Raw genomic sequence first — 16,533 nt, forward strand, 5'->3', positions numbered from 1 at the left:
GCGCAGTGGGAATTCAGAGCAATTAGCGGTCATTAACGACCCCGTGGGTTAATTAATGATCATTGGGGGGGTAATTAGGGGTCGGGGGGTTAATTAAAGACTGGGGAAAACAATTAACACATTCATAAAGTAATTAGAACCCCGGAACGAGGCGGTTTATTGGTCCCGGACGCCTGGGTCCCTCCCGGACGCCTGGGTCCCTCCCGGACGCCTGGGTCCCGCCAGTTCAGCCCAGTAACCGCCCGTATTCGGCCAGTGCCGACGATTTCTTCACCCCGTCCCAGATCCGGGCGGCGTAATGGAACCTATGGACCAGTATGGACCAGTATGGACCAGTATGGCCAGTATGGACCAGTATGGACCAGTACGGGTGCAGGTGTGGCCTCCCAGTATAAACCAGTTCATCCCAGTGCCCCCCATTGACCGTCCCAGTCCATCCCAGTCTATCCCAGTTCCCCTTGACCCCCTCCCAGTATAAACCAGTTGCCTCCCAGTATATCCCAGTTCATCCCAGTTCCCTCCCAATACCCCCCACCGACCTCCCAGTTCATCCCATTGACCCTCCCAGTGCTCCCCAGTTCCTCCCAGTGACTCCCATTGACCCTCCCAGTGACTCCCAGTCCATCCCAATATCCCCCATTGACTCTTCCAGTTCATCCCATTAACTCTCCCAGTGACTCCCAGTTTATCCCAGTGTCCCTCCCACTGACTCCCATTGACCTCCCAGTGACTCCCAGTTCATCCCATTGACTCTCCCAGTTCATCCCAGTGACTCCCATTGACCCTCCCAGTTCATCCCATTGACCCTCCCAGTGCCTCCCAGTTCATTCCAGTTCATCCCATTGACCCTCCCAGTGTCTCCCATTGACCCCCCCAGTGACTCCCAGTTCATCCCAGTTCATCCCATTGACCCTCCCAGTTCATTCCAGTGACTCCCATTGACCCTCTCAGTTCATCCCATTGACCCTCCCAGTGACTCCCAGTTCATCCCAGTGACTCCCATTGACCCCCCCAGTTCATCCCATTGACCCTCCCAGTTCATCCCAGTCCATCCCAGTGCCCCCATTGACCCTCCCAGTGACTCCCAGTTCATTCCAGTGACTCCCATTGACCCTCCCAGTGCTCCCCAGTTCATCCCAGTGACTCCCATTGACTCTCCCAGTTCATCCCATTGACCCTCCCAGTTCATCCCATTGACCCTCCCAGTGCTCCCCAGTCCATCCCAGTGACTCCCATTGACTCTCCCAGTTCATCCCAGTTCATCCCATTGACCCTCCCAGTGACTCCCAGTTCATCCCTGGGTCCCTGGGGTACTCCTGGGTCCCCCCATTGACCCTCGCAGTGACTCCCAGTCCATCCCAGTGACTCCCATTGACCCTCCCAGTGCCCCATTGACCCTCCCAGTTCATCCCAGTCCATCCCAGTTCCCTCATTGACCCTCCCAGTGATTCCCAGTCCATCCCAATATCCCCCATTGACCCTCCCAGTCCATCCCATTGACCTCCCAGTGACTCCCAGTTCATCCCATTGACCCTCCCAGTTCATCCCAGTGACTCCCATTGACCCTCCCAGTTCATCCCATTGACTCTCATTGACCCTCCCAGTTCATCCCATTGACCCTCCCAGTGACTCCCAGTTCATCCCATTGACCCTCCCAGTTCATCCCAGTGACTCCCATTGACCCTCCCAGTTCATCCCAGTGACCCTCCCAGTGACTCCCAGTTCATCCCTGGGTCCCTGGGGTACTCCTGGGTCCCCCCATTGACCCTCCCAGTGACTCCCAGTCCATCCCAGTCCCTCCCAGTGCCCCCCCAGCCCCTCCCAGTATATCCCAGTATATCCCAGTACAACCCAGTCCGTACCAGTTCCTCTGGGTGAGCAGGCTGGGCCCCAGGGGCGCCCGCCCCGCCCCCAGCAGGCGCCCCAGTCCCTCCCAGCATAAACCAGTCCCTCCTAATATCCCCATTGACCCTCCCAGTTCATCCCATTGACCCTCCCAGTGCCCCCATTGACCCTCCCAGTTCATCCCATTGACCCTCCCAGTTCATCCCAGTCCCTCCCAGTTCATCCCATTGACCCTCCCAGTTCATCCCAGTCCCTCCCAGTTCATCCCATTGACTCTCCCAGTGACTTCCAGTCCATCCCAGTGACTCCCATTGACCCTCCCAGTGCCCCATTGACCCTCCCAGTTCATCCCAGTCCATCCCAGTTCCCTCATTGACCCTCCCAGTGATTCCCAGTCCATCCCAATATCCCCCATTGACCCTCCCAGTCCATCCCATTGACCTCCCAGTGACTCCCAGTTCATCCCATTGACCCTCCCAGTTCATCCCAGTGACTCCCATTGACCCTCCCAGTTCATCCCATTGACCCTCCCAGTTCCTCCCAGTTCATCCCAGTGACCCTCCCAGTGACTCCCAGTTCATCCCTGGGTCCCTGGGGTACTCCTGGGTCCCCCCATTGACCCTCGCAGTGACTCCCAGTCCATCCCAGCCCCTCCCAGTGCCCCCCCAGCCCCTCCCAGTATATCCCAGTATATCCCAGTATAAACCAGTCCGTACCAGTTCCTCTCGGTGAGCAGGCTGGGCCCCAGGGGCGCCCGCCCCGCCCCCAGCAGGCGCCCGCGCAGCCGCCCCAGCGCCCGCCCGCAGGACCCGCGGAACGGGGGCAGCGCGGGGAACAGCGCCTGCGGGGCTGCCGGACGCCTGGGTCCCTCGGACGCCGGGGTCCCCCGCACGCCCGGGGCCCTCCCGGGTCCCACCCGGACGCCTGGGTCCCTCCCGGGTCCCACCCGGACGCCTGGGTCCCTTCCAGATCCCACCCAAACGCCTGGGTCCCTTGGGGCACTCCTGGGTCCCTCCCAAACACCTGGGTCCCTGGGGCACTCCTGGGTCCCTGGGGCACTCCTGGGTCCCTCCCAAACACCTGGGTCCCTCCCAAACACCTGGGTCCCTCCTAAACACCTGGGTCCCCACCCAGACGCCTGGGTCCCTCGGACGCCTGGGTCCCTCCCGGATCCCTCCCGGACGCCTGGGTCCCTCCCAGGTCCCACTCGAACGCCTGGGTCCCACCCGAACGCCTGGGTCCCTTCCGGATGCCTGGGTCCCTTCCGGATGCCTGGGTCCCTCCCAGGTCCCACCCGAACACCTGGGTCCCTCCCGGATGCCTGGGTCCCACCCGAACACCTGGGTCCCTCCCGGATGCCTGGGTCCCTCCCGAACGCCTGGGTCCCTCCCAGGTCCCTCCCGGACGCCTGGGTCCCTTGGGGCACTCCTGGGTCCCTCCCAAACACCTGGGTCCCTTGGGGCACTCCTGGGTCCCTTGGGGCACTCCTGGGTCCCTCCGGAACGCCTGGGTCCCCACCCAGAAGCCTGGGTCCCTCCCGGATGCCTGGGTCCCTCCCAGGTCCCACCCAAACGCCTGGGTCCCTTGGGGCACTCCTGGGTCCCACTCAGACTCCTGGGTCCCCACCCAGATGCCTGGGTCCCTCGGACGCCTGGGTCCCCTCCCGGACACCTGGGTCCCTCCCAGGTCCCACCCGGATGCCTGGGTCCCTTGGGGCACTCCTGGGTCCCTCCCAAACACCTGGGTCCCTGGGGCACTCCTGGGTCCCTCCCACACTCCTGGGTCCCCACCCAGACGCCTGGGCCCCTCGGACGCCTGGGTCCCTCCCAGGTCCCACCCGGACGCCTGGGTCCCCTCCCGGATGCCTGGGTCCCTCCCGGATGCCACCCGGACACCTGGGTCCCTGGGGCACTCCTGGGTCCTTTGGGGAACTCCTGGATCCCTTGGGGCACTCCTGGGTCCCCTCCCAAACACCTGGGTCCCTTGGGGCACTCCTGGGTCCCTCCCAAATGCCTGGGTCCCCGGGGTACTCCTGGGTCCCTCCTGCACTCCTGGGTCCCCTATTTGGGTTCCTGGGGCACTCCTGGGTCCCTCCCGGACGCCTGGGTCCCTTGGGGCACTCCTGGGTCCCACGGGGCACTCCTGGGTCCCACTCACCGGCGCGGGGGGGCGGGTCCTCGCTCTCGTCCTCCAGTGGCGGCAGCAGGAACAGATTCACCTCGCACTCGGGGGGCGGGTCCAGCATCGACAGCGACCCTGCGGGACCCAGGCGTTCGGGAGGGACCCAGGAGTGCCCCAAGGGACCCAGGAGTTCGGGAGGGGACCCAAATAGGGGATCCAGGAGTGCCCCAAGGGACCCAGGAGTTCTGAGGGACCCAGGAGTGCCCCAGGGACCCAGGAGTGCCCCAGGGACCCAGGCGTTCGGGAGGGGACCCAGGAGTTCGGGGAGGGGACCCAGGAGTTCGGGAGGGACCCAGGAGTTCGGGAGGGACCCAGGAGTTCGGGAGGGACCCAGGAGTGCCCCAAGGGACCCAGGAATTCGGGAGGGACCCAAATAGGGGACCCAGGACTTCTGAGGGACCCAGGAGTGCCCTAGGGACCCAGGCGTTCGGGAGGGGACCCAGGAGTTCGGGGAGGGACCCAGGAGTTCGGGAGGGACCCAGGAGTTCGGGAGGGACCCAGGAGTGCCCCAGTGACCCATGTGTTTGGGAGGGACCCAGGAGTGCCCCAGGGACCCAGGAGTGCCCCAAAGGACCCAGGAGTTCGGGAGGGACCCAGGAGTGCCCCGAGGGACCCAGGAGTCCGGGAGGGGACCCAAATAGGGGACCCAGGAGTACCCCAGTGACCCAGGAGTTCGGGAGGGGACCCAGGACTTCTGAGGGACCCAGGAGTGCCCCAGGGACCCAAATAGGGGGCCCAGGACTCTGGGAGGGACCCAGGAGTGCCCCAAGGGACCCAGGCGTCCGGGAGGGACCCAGGAGTGCCCTGGGGAGGGAACCCAGGAGTTTGGGAGGGACCCAGGAGTGCCCCAAGGGACCCAGGTGTCCGGGAGGGACCCAGGAGTCTGGGAGGGACCCAGGAGTGCCCCAAGGGACCCAGGTGTCCGGGAGGGGACCCAGGAGTTCGGGAGGGGACCCAGGAGTACCCCAGTGACCCAGGCATCTGGGAGGGGACCCAGGCGTCCGGGGACGGACCCAGGAGTGCCCAAGGGACCCAGGAGTTCAGGAGGGACCCAGGAGTTCGGGAGGGGACCCAGGAGTTCGGGAGGGACCCAGGAGTTCGGGAGGGACCCAGGAGTTCGGGAGGGGACCCAGGAGTTCGGGAGGGGACCCAGGAGTGCCCCAGGGACCCCGGCGTACCCTTGAACTTGAGGTGCGAATGCTCCATCATGGTCTCCAGCACCCGCTGCATCTCCCGCAGGCGCCGGGGGGAGAAGCTCTCGGGGGGCACCCGCGTCTGCACAAACACTGGGGGGTGGGGGCACTTATGGGGCTGGGGGGCACTTATGGGGCTGGGGGGGAACTTATGGGGCTGGGGATGGGAAGTTATGGGGCTAGGGGGGCACTTATGGGGCTGGGGATGGGAAGTTATGGGGCTGGGGGGGGCTCTTGGGGAGCTGGGCTGGGTCAGTTGTGGGGCTGTGGGAGAGGGTTGGGGGGGTTATGGGGCACTTATGGGGCTGGGGGGCACTTATGGGGCTGGGGATGGGAAGTTATGGGGCTGGGGATGGGAAGTTATGGGTCGCTATGGGTGTCTATGGGTCAGTTATGGGTCCCTATGGGTGTCTATGGGTCAGTTATGGGTCTCTATGGGTTAGTTATGGGTCACTATGGGTCCCTATGAGTCGCTATAGGTCAGTTCTGGGTCTCTATGTGACTCTATGTGTCAGTTATGGGTCACTATGGGTCTGTTATGGGTCAGTTGTGGCTCTCTATGGGTTAGTTATGGGTCACTATGGGTCAGCAGGGGTCAGTTATGGGTCCTTATGGGTCAGTTATGGATCCCTATGGGTGTCTATAGGTCCCTATGGGTCAGTTATGGGTCACTATGGGTCGCTATGGGTCGCTATGGGTGTCTATAGGTCCCTATGGGTCAGTTATGGGTCTCTATGGGTTAGTTATGGGTCCCTATGGGTCAGTTATGAGTCGCTATGGGTCAGTTATGGGACACTATGGGTCACTAGGAGTCAGTTATGGGTCAGTTATGGATCCCTATGGGTGTCTATAGGTCGCTATGGGTCGGTTATGGGTCGCTATGGGTGTCTATGGGTCAGTTATGGGTCACTATGGGTCACTATGAGTCACTATGGGTTGCTATGGGTCAGTTATGGGTCAGTTATGGGTCACTAGGGGTCAGTTATGGGTCACCTATGGGTGTCTATGGGTCAGTTATGGGTCAGTTATGGGCGGCTATGGGTCGCTATGGGTCACTATGGGGCAGATCTATGGGTCGCTATGGGTCGCTAAGGGTTGCTATGGGGCAGATCTATGGGTCACTAGGGGTCAGTTATGGGTCGCTAGGGGTCAGGTATGGGTCGCTAGGGGTCAGGTATGGATCCCTATGGGTATCTATAGGTCCCTATGGGTCAGTTATGGGTCACTATGGGTCAGTTATGGGTCGCTATGGGTCTCACCGAGGTGGGGGTTGAACTCGGGGGGCGGGTCGTGGCTCTCGGGGGCGGGGCCAGCGCTGGGGGCGGGGCCTGGCGGCTTCACCATCTCAGCTGTTTGCAGGAACCTGTGGGGAGACGGGATCTATGGGGCAGCCCCACGGATCTATGGGGCAGGATGGGGGCTGGGGGGTGGAACGGGACCTGGGGGGCCACTATGGGGCAGATCCGGGGGGCTGGACATAGATCTATGGGGCAGGAGCCAGGTCTATGGGGCAGGTGTGGGTCAGATCTATGGGGCAGGATGTAGATCTATGGGGCAGAACTGGGGTCTATGGGGGAGAATTGGGGCCTATGGGGTCACTATGGGGCAGATCTATGGGTCCCTATAGGTCTCTATGGGTCTATGGGTCTCTATGGGTCCCTATGGGTCGCTACGGGTCCCTATGGGGCAGATCTATGGGTCTCTATGGGTCCCTATGGGTTTCTATGGGTCCCTATGGGTCTCTATGGGTCTCTATGGGGCAGATCTATGGGTCTCTATGGGTCTCTATGGATCCCTATGGGTCCCTATGGGGCAGATCTATGGGTCTCTATGGGTCCCTATGGGTCTCTATGGGTCTCTATGGGGCAGATCTATGGGTCCCTATGGGTCGCTCTGGGTCCCTATGGGTCAGATCTATGGGTCTCTATGGGTCTCTATGAGTCCCTATGGGTTGCTATGGGGCAGAACTATGGGTCTCTATGGATCCCTATGGGTCTTTATGGGTAGCTATGGGTCTCTATGGGTCGCTATGGGTCAGATCTATGGGTCTCTATGGGTCCCTATGGGTCTCTATGGGTCCCTATGGGGCAGATCTATGGGTCACTATGGATCCCTATGGCTCCTTATGGGTCTCTATGGGGCAGATCTATGGGTCTCTATGGGTCGCTATGGGTCCCTATGGGTCTCTATGGGTCCCTATGGGGCAGATCTATGGGTCACTATGGATCCCTATGGCTCCTTATGGGTCTCTATGGGTCAGATCTATGGGTCTCTATGGGTCCCTATGGGTCTCTATTGGGTCTCTATGGGTCTCTATGGGTTGCTATGGGGCAGATCTATGAGTCCCTATGGGTCTCTATGGGTCTCTATGGGTCCCTATGGGTCCCTATGGGGTCTCTATTGGGTCTCTATTGGGTTGCTATGGGGCAGATCTATGGGTCGCTATGGGTCTCTATGGGTCGCTATGGGGCAGCCCCATAGCCGTGTGGGTCTGACCTATAGATGAGGGGGTCGGTGAACCAATCCTGCACCAGCAGCACCACGTGGCACACGGTGAACAGGAACGCCGCGATCTGCAGGGACTAATTAACACTAATTAACACTAATTAGCGCTAACGAACCACTAACGACCCCCTCGTTAACCCCCCTTAACCCCCTCCCATTAATTAGTTCTTAATTAATTACCCACCATTAATTACCCACCACTCATTGGGCTCCATCACACCCCCCAACACCCTCGTTAATTAACCTATTAATTAATCTAATTAATCAGCCCTAATTAATACCCTATGCTGAAAAAGCCCATGATAATTATGCCTAATTAGTTACTTCATTATTAATGAGCATAATGAAGCTCTTATCTCGCTGCTAATTAACACCTAATTACCTCCATCATCATTTAATTATCCTTAATTACCACCTCATCTGCCCTAATTACCCATTAATTACCCATAATTATCACCTAATGACACCTAATTACCTCTTAATCACCTCTTATTAACCCCAATTCCCCCTAATTAACCCCAATTAGCCCTAATTAACACCTTATCCCCCCATATATCCCTTATGGATCCATCCCCCTCATTCCCCTCTAATTACCCCTTAATTACCCCTTAATTACTCCTAATTATCACCTAATGACCCTAATTACCTCATAGCCACCCCTAGTTGCCCCTAATTAACCCCAATGACCCCTAATTAACCCCAATTATCCCTAATTAACCCAAATTCCCCCTAATTAACCCCTTATCCCCCCATATATTCCCTATGGATCCATCCCCATCATTCCCCTCTAATTGCTCCTTAATTACCCCTAATTACACCTAATTAACATCTAATAACCATAATTACCCCTTAACCCTCTCTAATAAACCCTAATTAACCCGTTACCCCTAATTAACCCAAATTACCCCTAATTAACCCCAATTCCCCCTAATTAACCCCTTATCCCCCCATATATTCTCTATGGATCCAGCCCCCTCATTCCCCCCTTAATTACCCCTTAATTACCCCTAATTACCACCTAACGACCCTAATTACCCCTTACCCACCCCTAGTAGCCCCTAATTAACCCCAATGACCCCTAATTAACCCCAATTACCCCTAATTAACCCCCTTGAACCCACCTCCCCTCATTCTCATATATTCCCCCCCCCAATTAACCCCTAATGAGCCTTAATTAGTGCTAATTAGCGCTAATTACCTGCATCTCCACGTAGCTGTGGGGTAGCCCATACTCGGGGGGTAATTTGCGGTCGTTGTTAATTAGATGGTCCAGGAGGGCGGGGCTTAGGATGGGCTGTTAATTAATTAACACTAATTAGTGCTAATTAGGGAAAAAACGAGGGAAATTGGGGGGAAATCCCATTGGGGGGATTAATTAAGGGATAATTAAGGGGTAATTAAGGCAGTAATGAGTAATTAAAGGGTAATTAAGATAAAAATTAGCACTAATTAAAGTATAATTAATGATAATCAATAACAAATCAATTAATAGCATTTAATAAGAATTATGAGCAATTAAGTAGCTTATAGAGTAATTAATTGTGAATCAACCCTCAGTAATTAATCAGCTCATAATTTGTAGTAATTAATATATAATTAAAGGTTAATTAAGTATAATTAAAGGTTACTTAAGGATAATTAAAGCTAATCAAGCACAATTGGACCTAATATAGGAATAATTAGTGCTAATTAAGGATAATTAACGCGAAATTAATGGATAATTAAGGCATAAGCAGATATAATAACCATTAATTAGTATTATTCAATTAGTTAGTTAATAATAAGTATTAATTAAATACTAATTAAGCATAATTAGTATTAATTAATTATTCATTAAACATAATTAGTGCTAACTTGTGTGAACAAAATCAGTAGATGGGAGTAATTAATTAGTAATTAATTAATTAGTGCATTAATTCAGATGGATAATTAAAACGGACCATCAATTAAGGTGTAATTAATGGCAATTATGCCTAATTAGCACTAATTAGCACCAGTGTCTGGGGCTAATTAAGAGTGAAGCGCTAATTAATGACATAAATTACACATATAATGGATTATTAAGTTCTAATTAATGGTAATTAACGGTAATTACACCTTAGTGCTAATTAGCGTTAATTAACCACTAATTAGCGGTAATTAACAGCGAATAAGTGCGAATTATGGATGTTTGCACACAAACTGTAGCAACAATGAGCAACTCAGTTGCAATTAATGCTAATTAACGCTAATTACTCCTAATTAGCGCTAATTAACCACCACAGGTGACCAATTTGGGCCCAAATACCCAAATCTGGGCCGATTTTCTCCGGGTTTTCGCCGCTAATCGTTAATTAAGCCCCACGTGACTCTCCCCGGGCGGGCGGGTTGTGTTAATTACCGCTAATTATCGTTAATTAGCGCTAATGACCTGCGTGTCCAGCAGCACCACCCGCTCCTGCGTCACGAACAGGTCGATCCCGCCCGTCTGGGCCGCGCCGCGCTGACGTAGTTCCGGGGGCGCGGGCCGGAAGACGTACGTGCTGCGGACACGCCCACTTTCGCCTCGAGCCCCAGTCCCCATTGGCTACTCGGACGAGGCCACGCCCCCTCCCCATTGAAGGCGCTCTGCCGAAGCCACGCCCCCTCCCCATTGAAGGCGCTCTGCCGAGGCCACGCCCCCAGCCACTTGGCCACGCCCCCTCGCCATTGAAAGCGCGGGGTTGTGGCCACGCCCCCTGCTTTTGGCCACGCCCCCCCGCCCATTCAGGACCTCCAGTATAAACCAGTTCCCTCCCAATTCTCCCCCATTGACCCTCCCAGTTCATCCCATTGACCCCCCTAGTGACTCCCAGTTCATCCCAGTGACTCCCATTGACCCTCCCAGTCCCTCCCAGTCCATCCCAGTATAAACCAGTTCCCTCCCCATTCCCCCCATTGACCCTCCCAGTCCATCCCAGTCCATCCCAGTATAAACCAGTTCCCTCCCCATTCCCCCCATTGACCCTCCCAGTCCATCCCAATCTCCTCCCAGTCCCTCCCAGTCCCTCCCAGTATAAACCAGTTCCCCCCCCAATCCCCCCATTGACTCTCCCAGTCCCTCCCAGTCCCTCCCAGTCTAAACCAGTTCCCTCCCCATTCACCCCATTGACTCTCCCAGTCCCTCCCAGTCCATCCCAGTATAACCCAGTCTCCCCCAGTCCCTCCCACTTCCCTCCCAGTATAAACCATTTCCCTCCCAATTGCCCCCATTGACCCTCCCAGTCCATCCCAGTATAAACCAGTTCCCTCCCAATTCACCCCATTGACCCTCTCAGTATAACCCAGTCCATCCCAGTATAACCCAGTCTCCCCCAGTCCCTCCCATTTCCCTCCCAGTATAACCAGTTCCCTCCCATTCCCTCCCAGTATATCCCAGTATAAACCAGTTTCCCCCAGTCTCCTCCAGTCCCTCCCATTTCCCCCCCAGTATAAACCAGTTCCCTTCCAATTGTCCCCATTGACCCTCCCAGTCCCTCCCAGTATAACCCAGTCCATCCCAGTATAACCCAGTCCCCCCCAAGTCTCTCCCATTTCCATCCCAGTATAAACCAGTTCCCTCGCCATTCACCCCATTGACCCTCCCAGTTCATCCCAGTCCCTCTCAGTCCCCCTGAGTCCCATCCCAGTTCCCTCCCAGTATAAACCAGTATAAACCAGTATAAACCAGTCCCCCCCAGTCTCCCCCATTCCCCCCCAGTCCCTCCCAGTCCCTCCCCAGCCTATCTCAGTCTATCCCAGTCTATCCCAGTCTATCCCAGTCTATCCCAGTCTATCCCAGTCTATCCCAGTCTAAACCAGTCTATCCCAGTCTATCCCAGTCTAAACCAGTCTAAACCAGTCTAAACCAGTCTAAACCAGTCTAAACCAGTATAAACCAGTACCGGGGGTCGTCGTCGGGCTGGTTTCCGGCCAGCAGGGACATGACGGTGGATTTCCCGGTGCCCTGGAGTCCCAGCGCCCCCACCACCAGCACGTCCGTCTGCTCCAGCAGGAACTGGGGACCCAGGAGTGCCCCATGGACCCAGGAGTGCCCCATGGACCCAGGAGTGCCCCAATGGACCCGGGAGGGACCCAAAAACCCCCAAATGGGCCTAGGAGTGCCCCCAAAAGGACCCAGGAGTGCCCCCAAAAGGACCCAGGAGTGCCCCCAAAAGGACCCAGGAGTGCCCCAAGAGGGACCCAGGAGTGCCCCAAGAGGGACCCAGGAGTGCCCCAAGAGGGACCCAGGAGTGCCCCAGGGGACCCACCACCAGCACGTCCGTCTGCTCCAGCAGGAACTGGGGACCCAGGAGTGCCCCATGGACCTAGGAGTGCCCCATGGACCCAGGAGTGCCCCAATGGACCCAGGAGTGCCCCAATGGACCCAGGAGTGCCCCAATGGACCCAGGAGTGCCCCAATGGACCCAGGAGGGACCCAAAAACCCCTAAATGGGCCTAGGAGTGCCCCCAAAAGGACCCAGGAGTGCCCCAAGAGGGACCCAGGAGTGCCCCAATGGACCCAGGAGTGCCCCAGCGCCCCCACCACCAGCACGTCCATCTGCTCCAGCACGAACTGGGGACCCAGGAGTGCCCCATGGACCCAGGAGTGCCCCAGGGACCCAGGAGTGCCCCAGGGGACCCAGGAGTGCCCCAGGGGACCCAGGAGTGCCCCAGCGCCCCCACCACCAGCACGTCCGTCTGCTCCAGCAGGAACTGGGGACCCAGGAGTGCCCCATGGACCCAGGAGTGCCCCAATGGAAACCCAGGAGTGCCCCAGGGGACCCAGGAGTGCCCCCAAAAGGACCCAGGAGTGCCCCAGCGCCCCCACCACCAGCACGTCCATCTGCTCCAGCACGAACTGGGGACCCAGGAGTGCCCCAGGGGACCCAGGAGTGCCCCAATGGACCCAGGAGTGCCCCAGCGCCCCCACCACCAGCACGTCCGTCTGCGCCAGCAGGAACTGGGGACCCAGGAGTGCCCCATGGACCCAGGAGTGCCCCAATGGACCCAGGAGTGCCCCAATCGACCCAGGAGTGCCCCAGCGCCCTCATCACCAGCACGTCCGTCTGCTCCAGCAGGAACTGGGGACCCAGGAGTGCCCCATGGACCCAGGAGTGCCCCAATGAACCAGGGAGGGACCCAAAAGGGACCCAGGAATACCCCAAAACACCTCCAAATGGACCCAGAAGTGCCCCAAAAACCCCAAAAGGGACCCAGGAGTGCCCCTAAAAGCCCATAAAGGGACCCAGGAGTGCCCCAAAGGACCCAGGAGTTTGGGAGGGGACCCAGGAGTTCAGGAGGGGACCCAGGAGTTCAGGAGGGGACCCAGGCGTCCGGGAGGGACCCAGGCGTCCGGGAGGGACCCAGGCGTCCGGGAGGGACCCAGGCGTCCGGGAGGGACCCAGGCGTCCGGGCTGCCCACCTGCAGGGCGCAGTCGCACCAGTTCATCTGCTCGTCCACCAGTTTGATGCTGGTTTTCATCTTCTCCGGCGCCGCCAGGCGGGATTGGGCGGCGGCCGCTGGGGGAGGGAGGGACCCAGGCGTCCGGGAGGGACCCAGGCGTCCGGGGATCCCAATAACTTCCAGGAACCCCCAGGCATTAAACCCCAATTCAACCCCATCCACCAATCATTAAACCCCACCCAGTGATCAACAGCCCCGCCCACCAATCACAAGCCCCGCCCACCAATCACAAGCCACGCCCACCAGTCACAAGCGCCACCCACTTCCCATTAGCCCCGCCCCCTTTAGCCCCACCCACCCAGCTCCCACCCCATTGGCCCTGCCCCTCCAGCTTTAGCCCCGCCCCCCATCATTAAGCCCCATTGCTGCTCACAAGCCCCGCCCACCTCCCATTAGCCCCACTCCCTTTAGCCCCGCCCCCTTTAGCCCCACTGACCCGGCTCCCGCCCCTTTAGCCCCGCCCCCTTGCTTTAGCCCCGCCCCCATCATTAAGCCCCATTGCTGCTCACAAGCCCCGCCCACCTCCCATTAGCCCCGCCCCCAAGTCCCAGCCCCTCCCCTTTAGCCCTGCTCCCTTTAGCCCCACCCACCCGGTTCCCACCCCTTTAGCCCCGCCCCCGTCATTAAGCCCCATTGCTGCTCACAAGCCCCGCCCACCTCCCATTAGCCCCGCCCCTTTAGCTCCGCCCCCTTCAGCCCCACCCACCCGGCTCCCATCCCTATTGGCCCCGCCCCTCCAGCTTTAGCCCCGCCCCCATCATTAAGCCCCATTGCTGCTCACAAGCCCCGCCCACCTCCCATTATTCCCGCCCCTTTAGCCCCGCCCCTCCAGCTTTAGCCCCGCCCCCATCATTAAGCCCCATTGCTGCTCACAAGCCCCGCCCACCTCCCATTAGCCCCGCCCCCTTTTGGTCCCACCCAGCAACACCTGCCCCTTTAACCCCGCCCACAAGCCTTAGCCCCGCCCCCCATCATTAAGCCCCATTGGCGCTCACAAGCCCCGCCCCCTTTGGCCCCGCCCACTCACGGTCCAGCGCGGGCGCCGCCCCCAGGCCCCGCCCATGCAGTTGATAGACAGGTTGGGTGGGTCTCGGCCCCTCCCTCTCGCGGGGCGGGGCCACCGCTGGCCCCTCCCCTCCCGCCGAGGAGGCTCCGCCCCCCGCCGGGCCCCGCCCTTCCCCCTCCCCACGTGACTTCATCAGCACGATGGGCGGGGCCGGGGGAGGCGGGGCCGGGGCGGTTCCCGCCTTTGGCTGCGGCTGCGGTGCCTGTTGGCCACACCCCCCCACCACCACCGGAAGTGACGTCACTGGGGGGGGGGGACGACGGGGGACCCAGGAGTCCAGGTCCCAACCATTCCCAAAGGGACCCAGGAGTTCGGGACCCAGCTCCCCCCCCCCCGCCCAAGAAGGGACCCAGGAGTTCGGGTGGGACACAGGAGTTCGGACCCATCCCACCAAAAAGGACCCAGGCGTCCGGGTGTACACCCCAAAGGGACCCAGGAGTTCGGGACCCGTCCCCAAAAGGGACCCAGGCATCCGAGTGTTCACCCCAAAGGGACCCAGGAGTTCGGGACCCGCCCCCAAAAGGGACCCAGGCGTCCGGGTGTTCACCCTAAAGGGACCCAGGAGTTCGGGACCCCCAAAAGTGGACCCAGGTGTCCGGGACCCGCCCCCAAAAGGGACCCAGGCGTTCGGGTATTCAACCCAAAGGGACCCAGGAGTTCGGGACCCTCCCCCAAAAGGGACCCAGGCGTCCGGGTATTCACCCTAAAGGGACCCAGGCGTCCGGGTGTTCACCCTAAAGGGACCCAGGCATCCGAGTGTTCACCCCAAAGAGACCCAGGAGTTCGGGACCCGCTCCCAAAAGGGACCCAGGCGTCCGGGTATTCAACCCAAAGGGACCCAGGAGTTCGGGACCCGCCCCCTAAAGGGACCCAGGCATCCGGGTATTCACCCTAAAGGGACCCAGGAGTTCGGGACTCCCAAAAGTGGACCCAGGTGTCCGGGACCCCCCCCCCCAAAAAGGGACCCAGGCGTCCGGGCTCACCCGCTCTCCCGGGGGCTTGGCCAGGATAATGGGCGTTTTCTGCAGCAGCCCCGCTGGCTCCTCCCCCTCCTGGCCAGGGGGCGTGGTCAGTGTTGGCCACGCCCACCCCTTGGACATGCCCCCCCAAGCCCCGCCCCTTCGGCTTTAACCACCCGCCACCCCCCCCAATAGGAACTATATGGGGGGGTTAAGCCACGCCCACAACATCTGGACACGCCCACAAGTCCCTGGACACGCCCACCGCGCGAAGCCACGCCCCCATTGCCAGTGATGCGCGGGCACCCTGTCAATCTAGCACAAGCCACGCCCACCGCCACTAAACCCCGCCCCCTCCACTTTCCACTGCTGCAAACTACCCCTGTCAATCAATGAGCCGCAAGCCCCGCCCACCCGCCGCCAAACCACGCCCCCTCCCTTTGCCAGTGTTGTGTGCATGGCTGTCAATCAATGACCCGCAAGCCCCGCCTACCCTCCGCTAAGCCCCGCCCCCTCCCCTTGACGCTGCCGCGCACCCGCCGCCGTCCATCAACCCCAAGCCCCGCCCACCCTCCCGTGGCCCCGCCCACCCCCGTGGCCCCGCCCACCCGTCGCTCTCCGGGCCCGTCCGGCTCCTTTTCCCGCGTCCAGCGGCGCCGCGCGCCCGGGGCGGGACTCTGCCCCGAGTCCGACATGGAGACGCCTATAGCAACCTATAGAGAACCTATAGGAACCTATAGGAACCTATAGGAACCTACAGAGACCTATAGGAACCTATAGAGACCGGCAGGCGCCCGCGCGCGCCGGTTCCTGAAGTAAAACAAGTCCCGGCGCGCTGGGCGGAGCGATACGGGAGGGACTATAAGGTACTATAAGGGACTATATAGGCACGGGGGCGGGACTATAGGCGACGGGGAGGGGTCATAAGGGTGGGGAGGGGGTATAGAAGATGTATAGGGTGTGTAGGGGGGGTGTAGAGGGGTTTTGGGGGGGTTATAGACCCGGCGGAGCGATACGGGGAGGGGAATGGGAATGTGCGCATGCGCGGGGCGCAGGGATACCGAGGGGGAGGGAGCGGTTGCCAAGGAGACGGCGGCAAAGGGGGCGGGGCCGGGAAAGTGCGCATGCGCGGGGTTGAGGCGGCTGGTGGGGGGGGGATTTAAAGGGACAGGCGGCGGTTTAAAGGGACACGAACTTCTGGGTCCCTCCCTGAACTCCTGGGTCCCCTATGTGGGTCCCTCCCGAACTCCTGGGTCCCCCTCGAACTCCTGGGTCCCTTATGTGGGTCCCTCCCGAACTCCTGGGTCCCCCCCCGAACTC

At 59.3% G+C, this 16,533-nt stretch overlaps 1 protein-coding gene across 14 annotated transcripts in view; it reads right to left on the reverse strand.

The window, feature by feature from the left end:
- The window catches only part of SMG9 (SMG9 nonsense mediated mRNA decay factor), a 16,198-nt gene extending 148 nt beyond the window's left edge, over positions 1-16,050 (reverse strand). The window contains exons 1-14 of one of the 14 annotated variants that reach the window (XM_080361512.1): positions 15,968-16,050; positions 15,822-15,926; positions 15,238-15,306; positions 14,216-14,456; positions 13,147-13,244; positions 11,627-11,739; positions 10,135-10,246; positions 8,923-9,018; positions 7,716-7,801; positions 6,479-6,582; positions 5,205-5,312; positions 4,003-4,101; positions 2,562-2,799; positions 126-305 (exon numbers count right to left, since the gene is read on the reverse strand). In XM_080361512.1, coding sequence (XP_080217638.1) covers positions 227-305; positions 2,562-2,799; positions 4,003-4,101; positions 5,205-5,312; positions 6,479-6,582; positions 7,716-7,801; positions 8,923-9,018; positions 10,135-10,246; positions 11,627-11,739; positions 13,147-13,244; positions 14,216-14,456; positions 15,238-15,306; positions 15,822-15,908 — 1,530 coding nt within the window. In that variant the 5' untranslated portion in view covers positions 15,909-15,926; positions 15,968-16,050 and the 3' untranslated portion in view covers positions 126-226. Of the gene's footprint in view, positions 1-11; positions 306-2,561; positions 2,800-4,002; positions 4,102-5,204; positions 5,313-6,478; positions 6,583-7,715; positions 7,802-8,922; positions 9,019-10,134; positions 10,247-11,626; positions 11,740-13,146; positions 13,245-14,215; positions 14,457-15,237; positions 15,307-15,821 lie in introns of those variants that run through there. The other 13 variants (XM_080361519.1, XM_080361520.1, XM_080361523.1 and 10 more) reach the window with 13 other exon arrangements.
- Positions 16,051-16,533: the final 483 nt, after the last annotated feature.

The sequence above is a fragment of the Nesoenas mayeri genome (genome assembly GCF_963082525.1).
Source record: "Nesoenas mayeri genome assembly, chromosome: 33".
In the NCBI taxonomy this organism is placed as follows: domain Eukaryota; kingdom Metazoa; phylum Chordata; class Aves; order Columbiformes; family Columbidae; genus Nesoenas; species Nesoenas mayeri.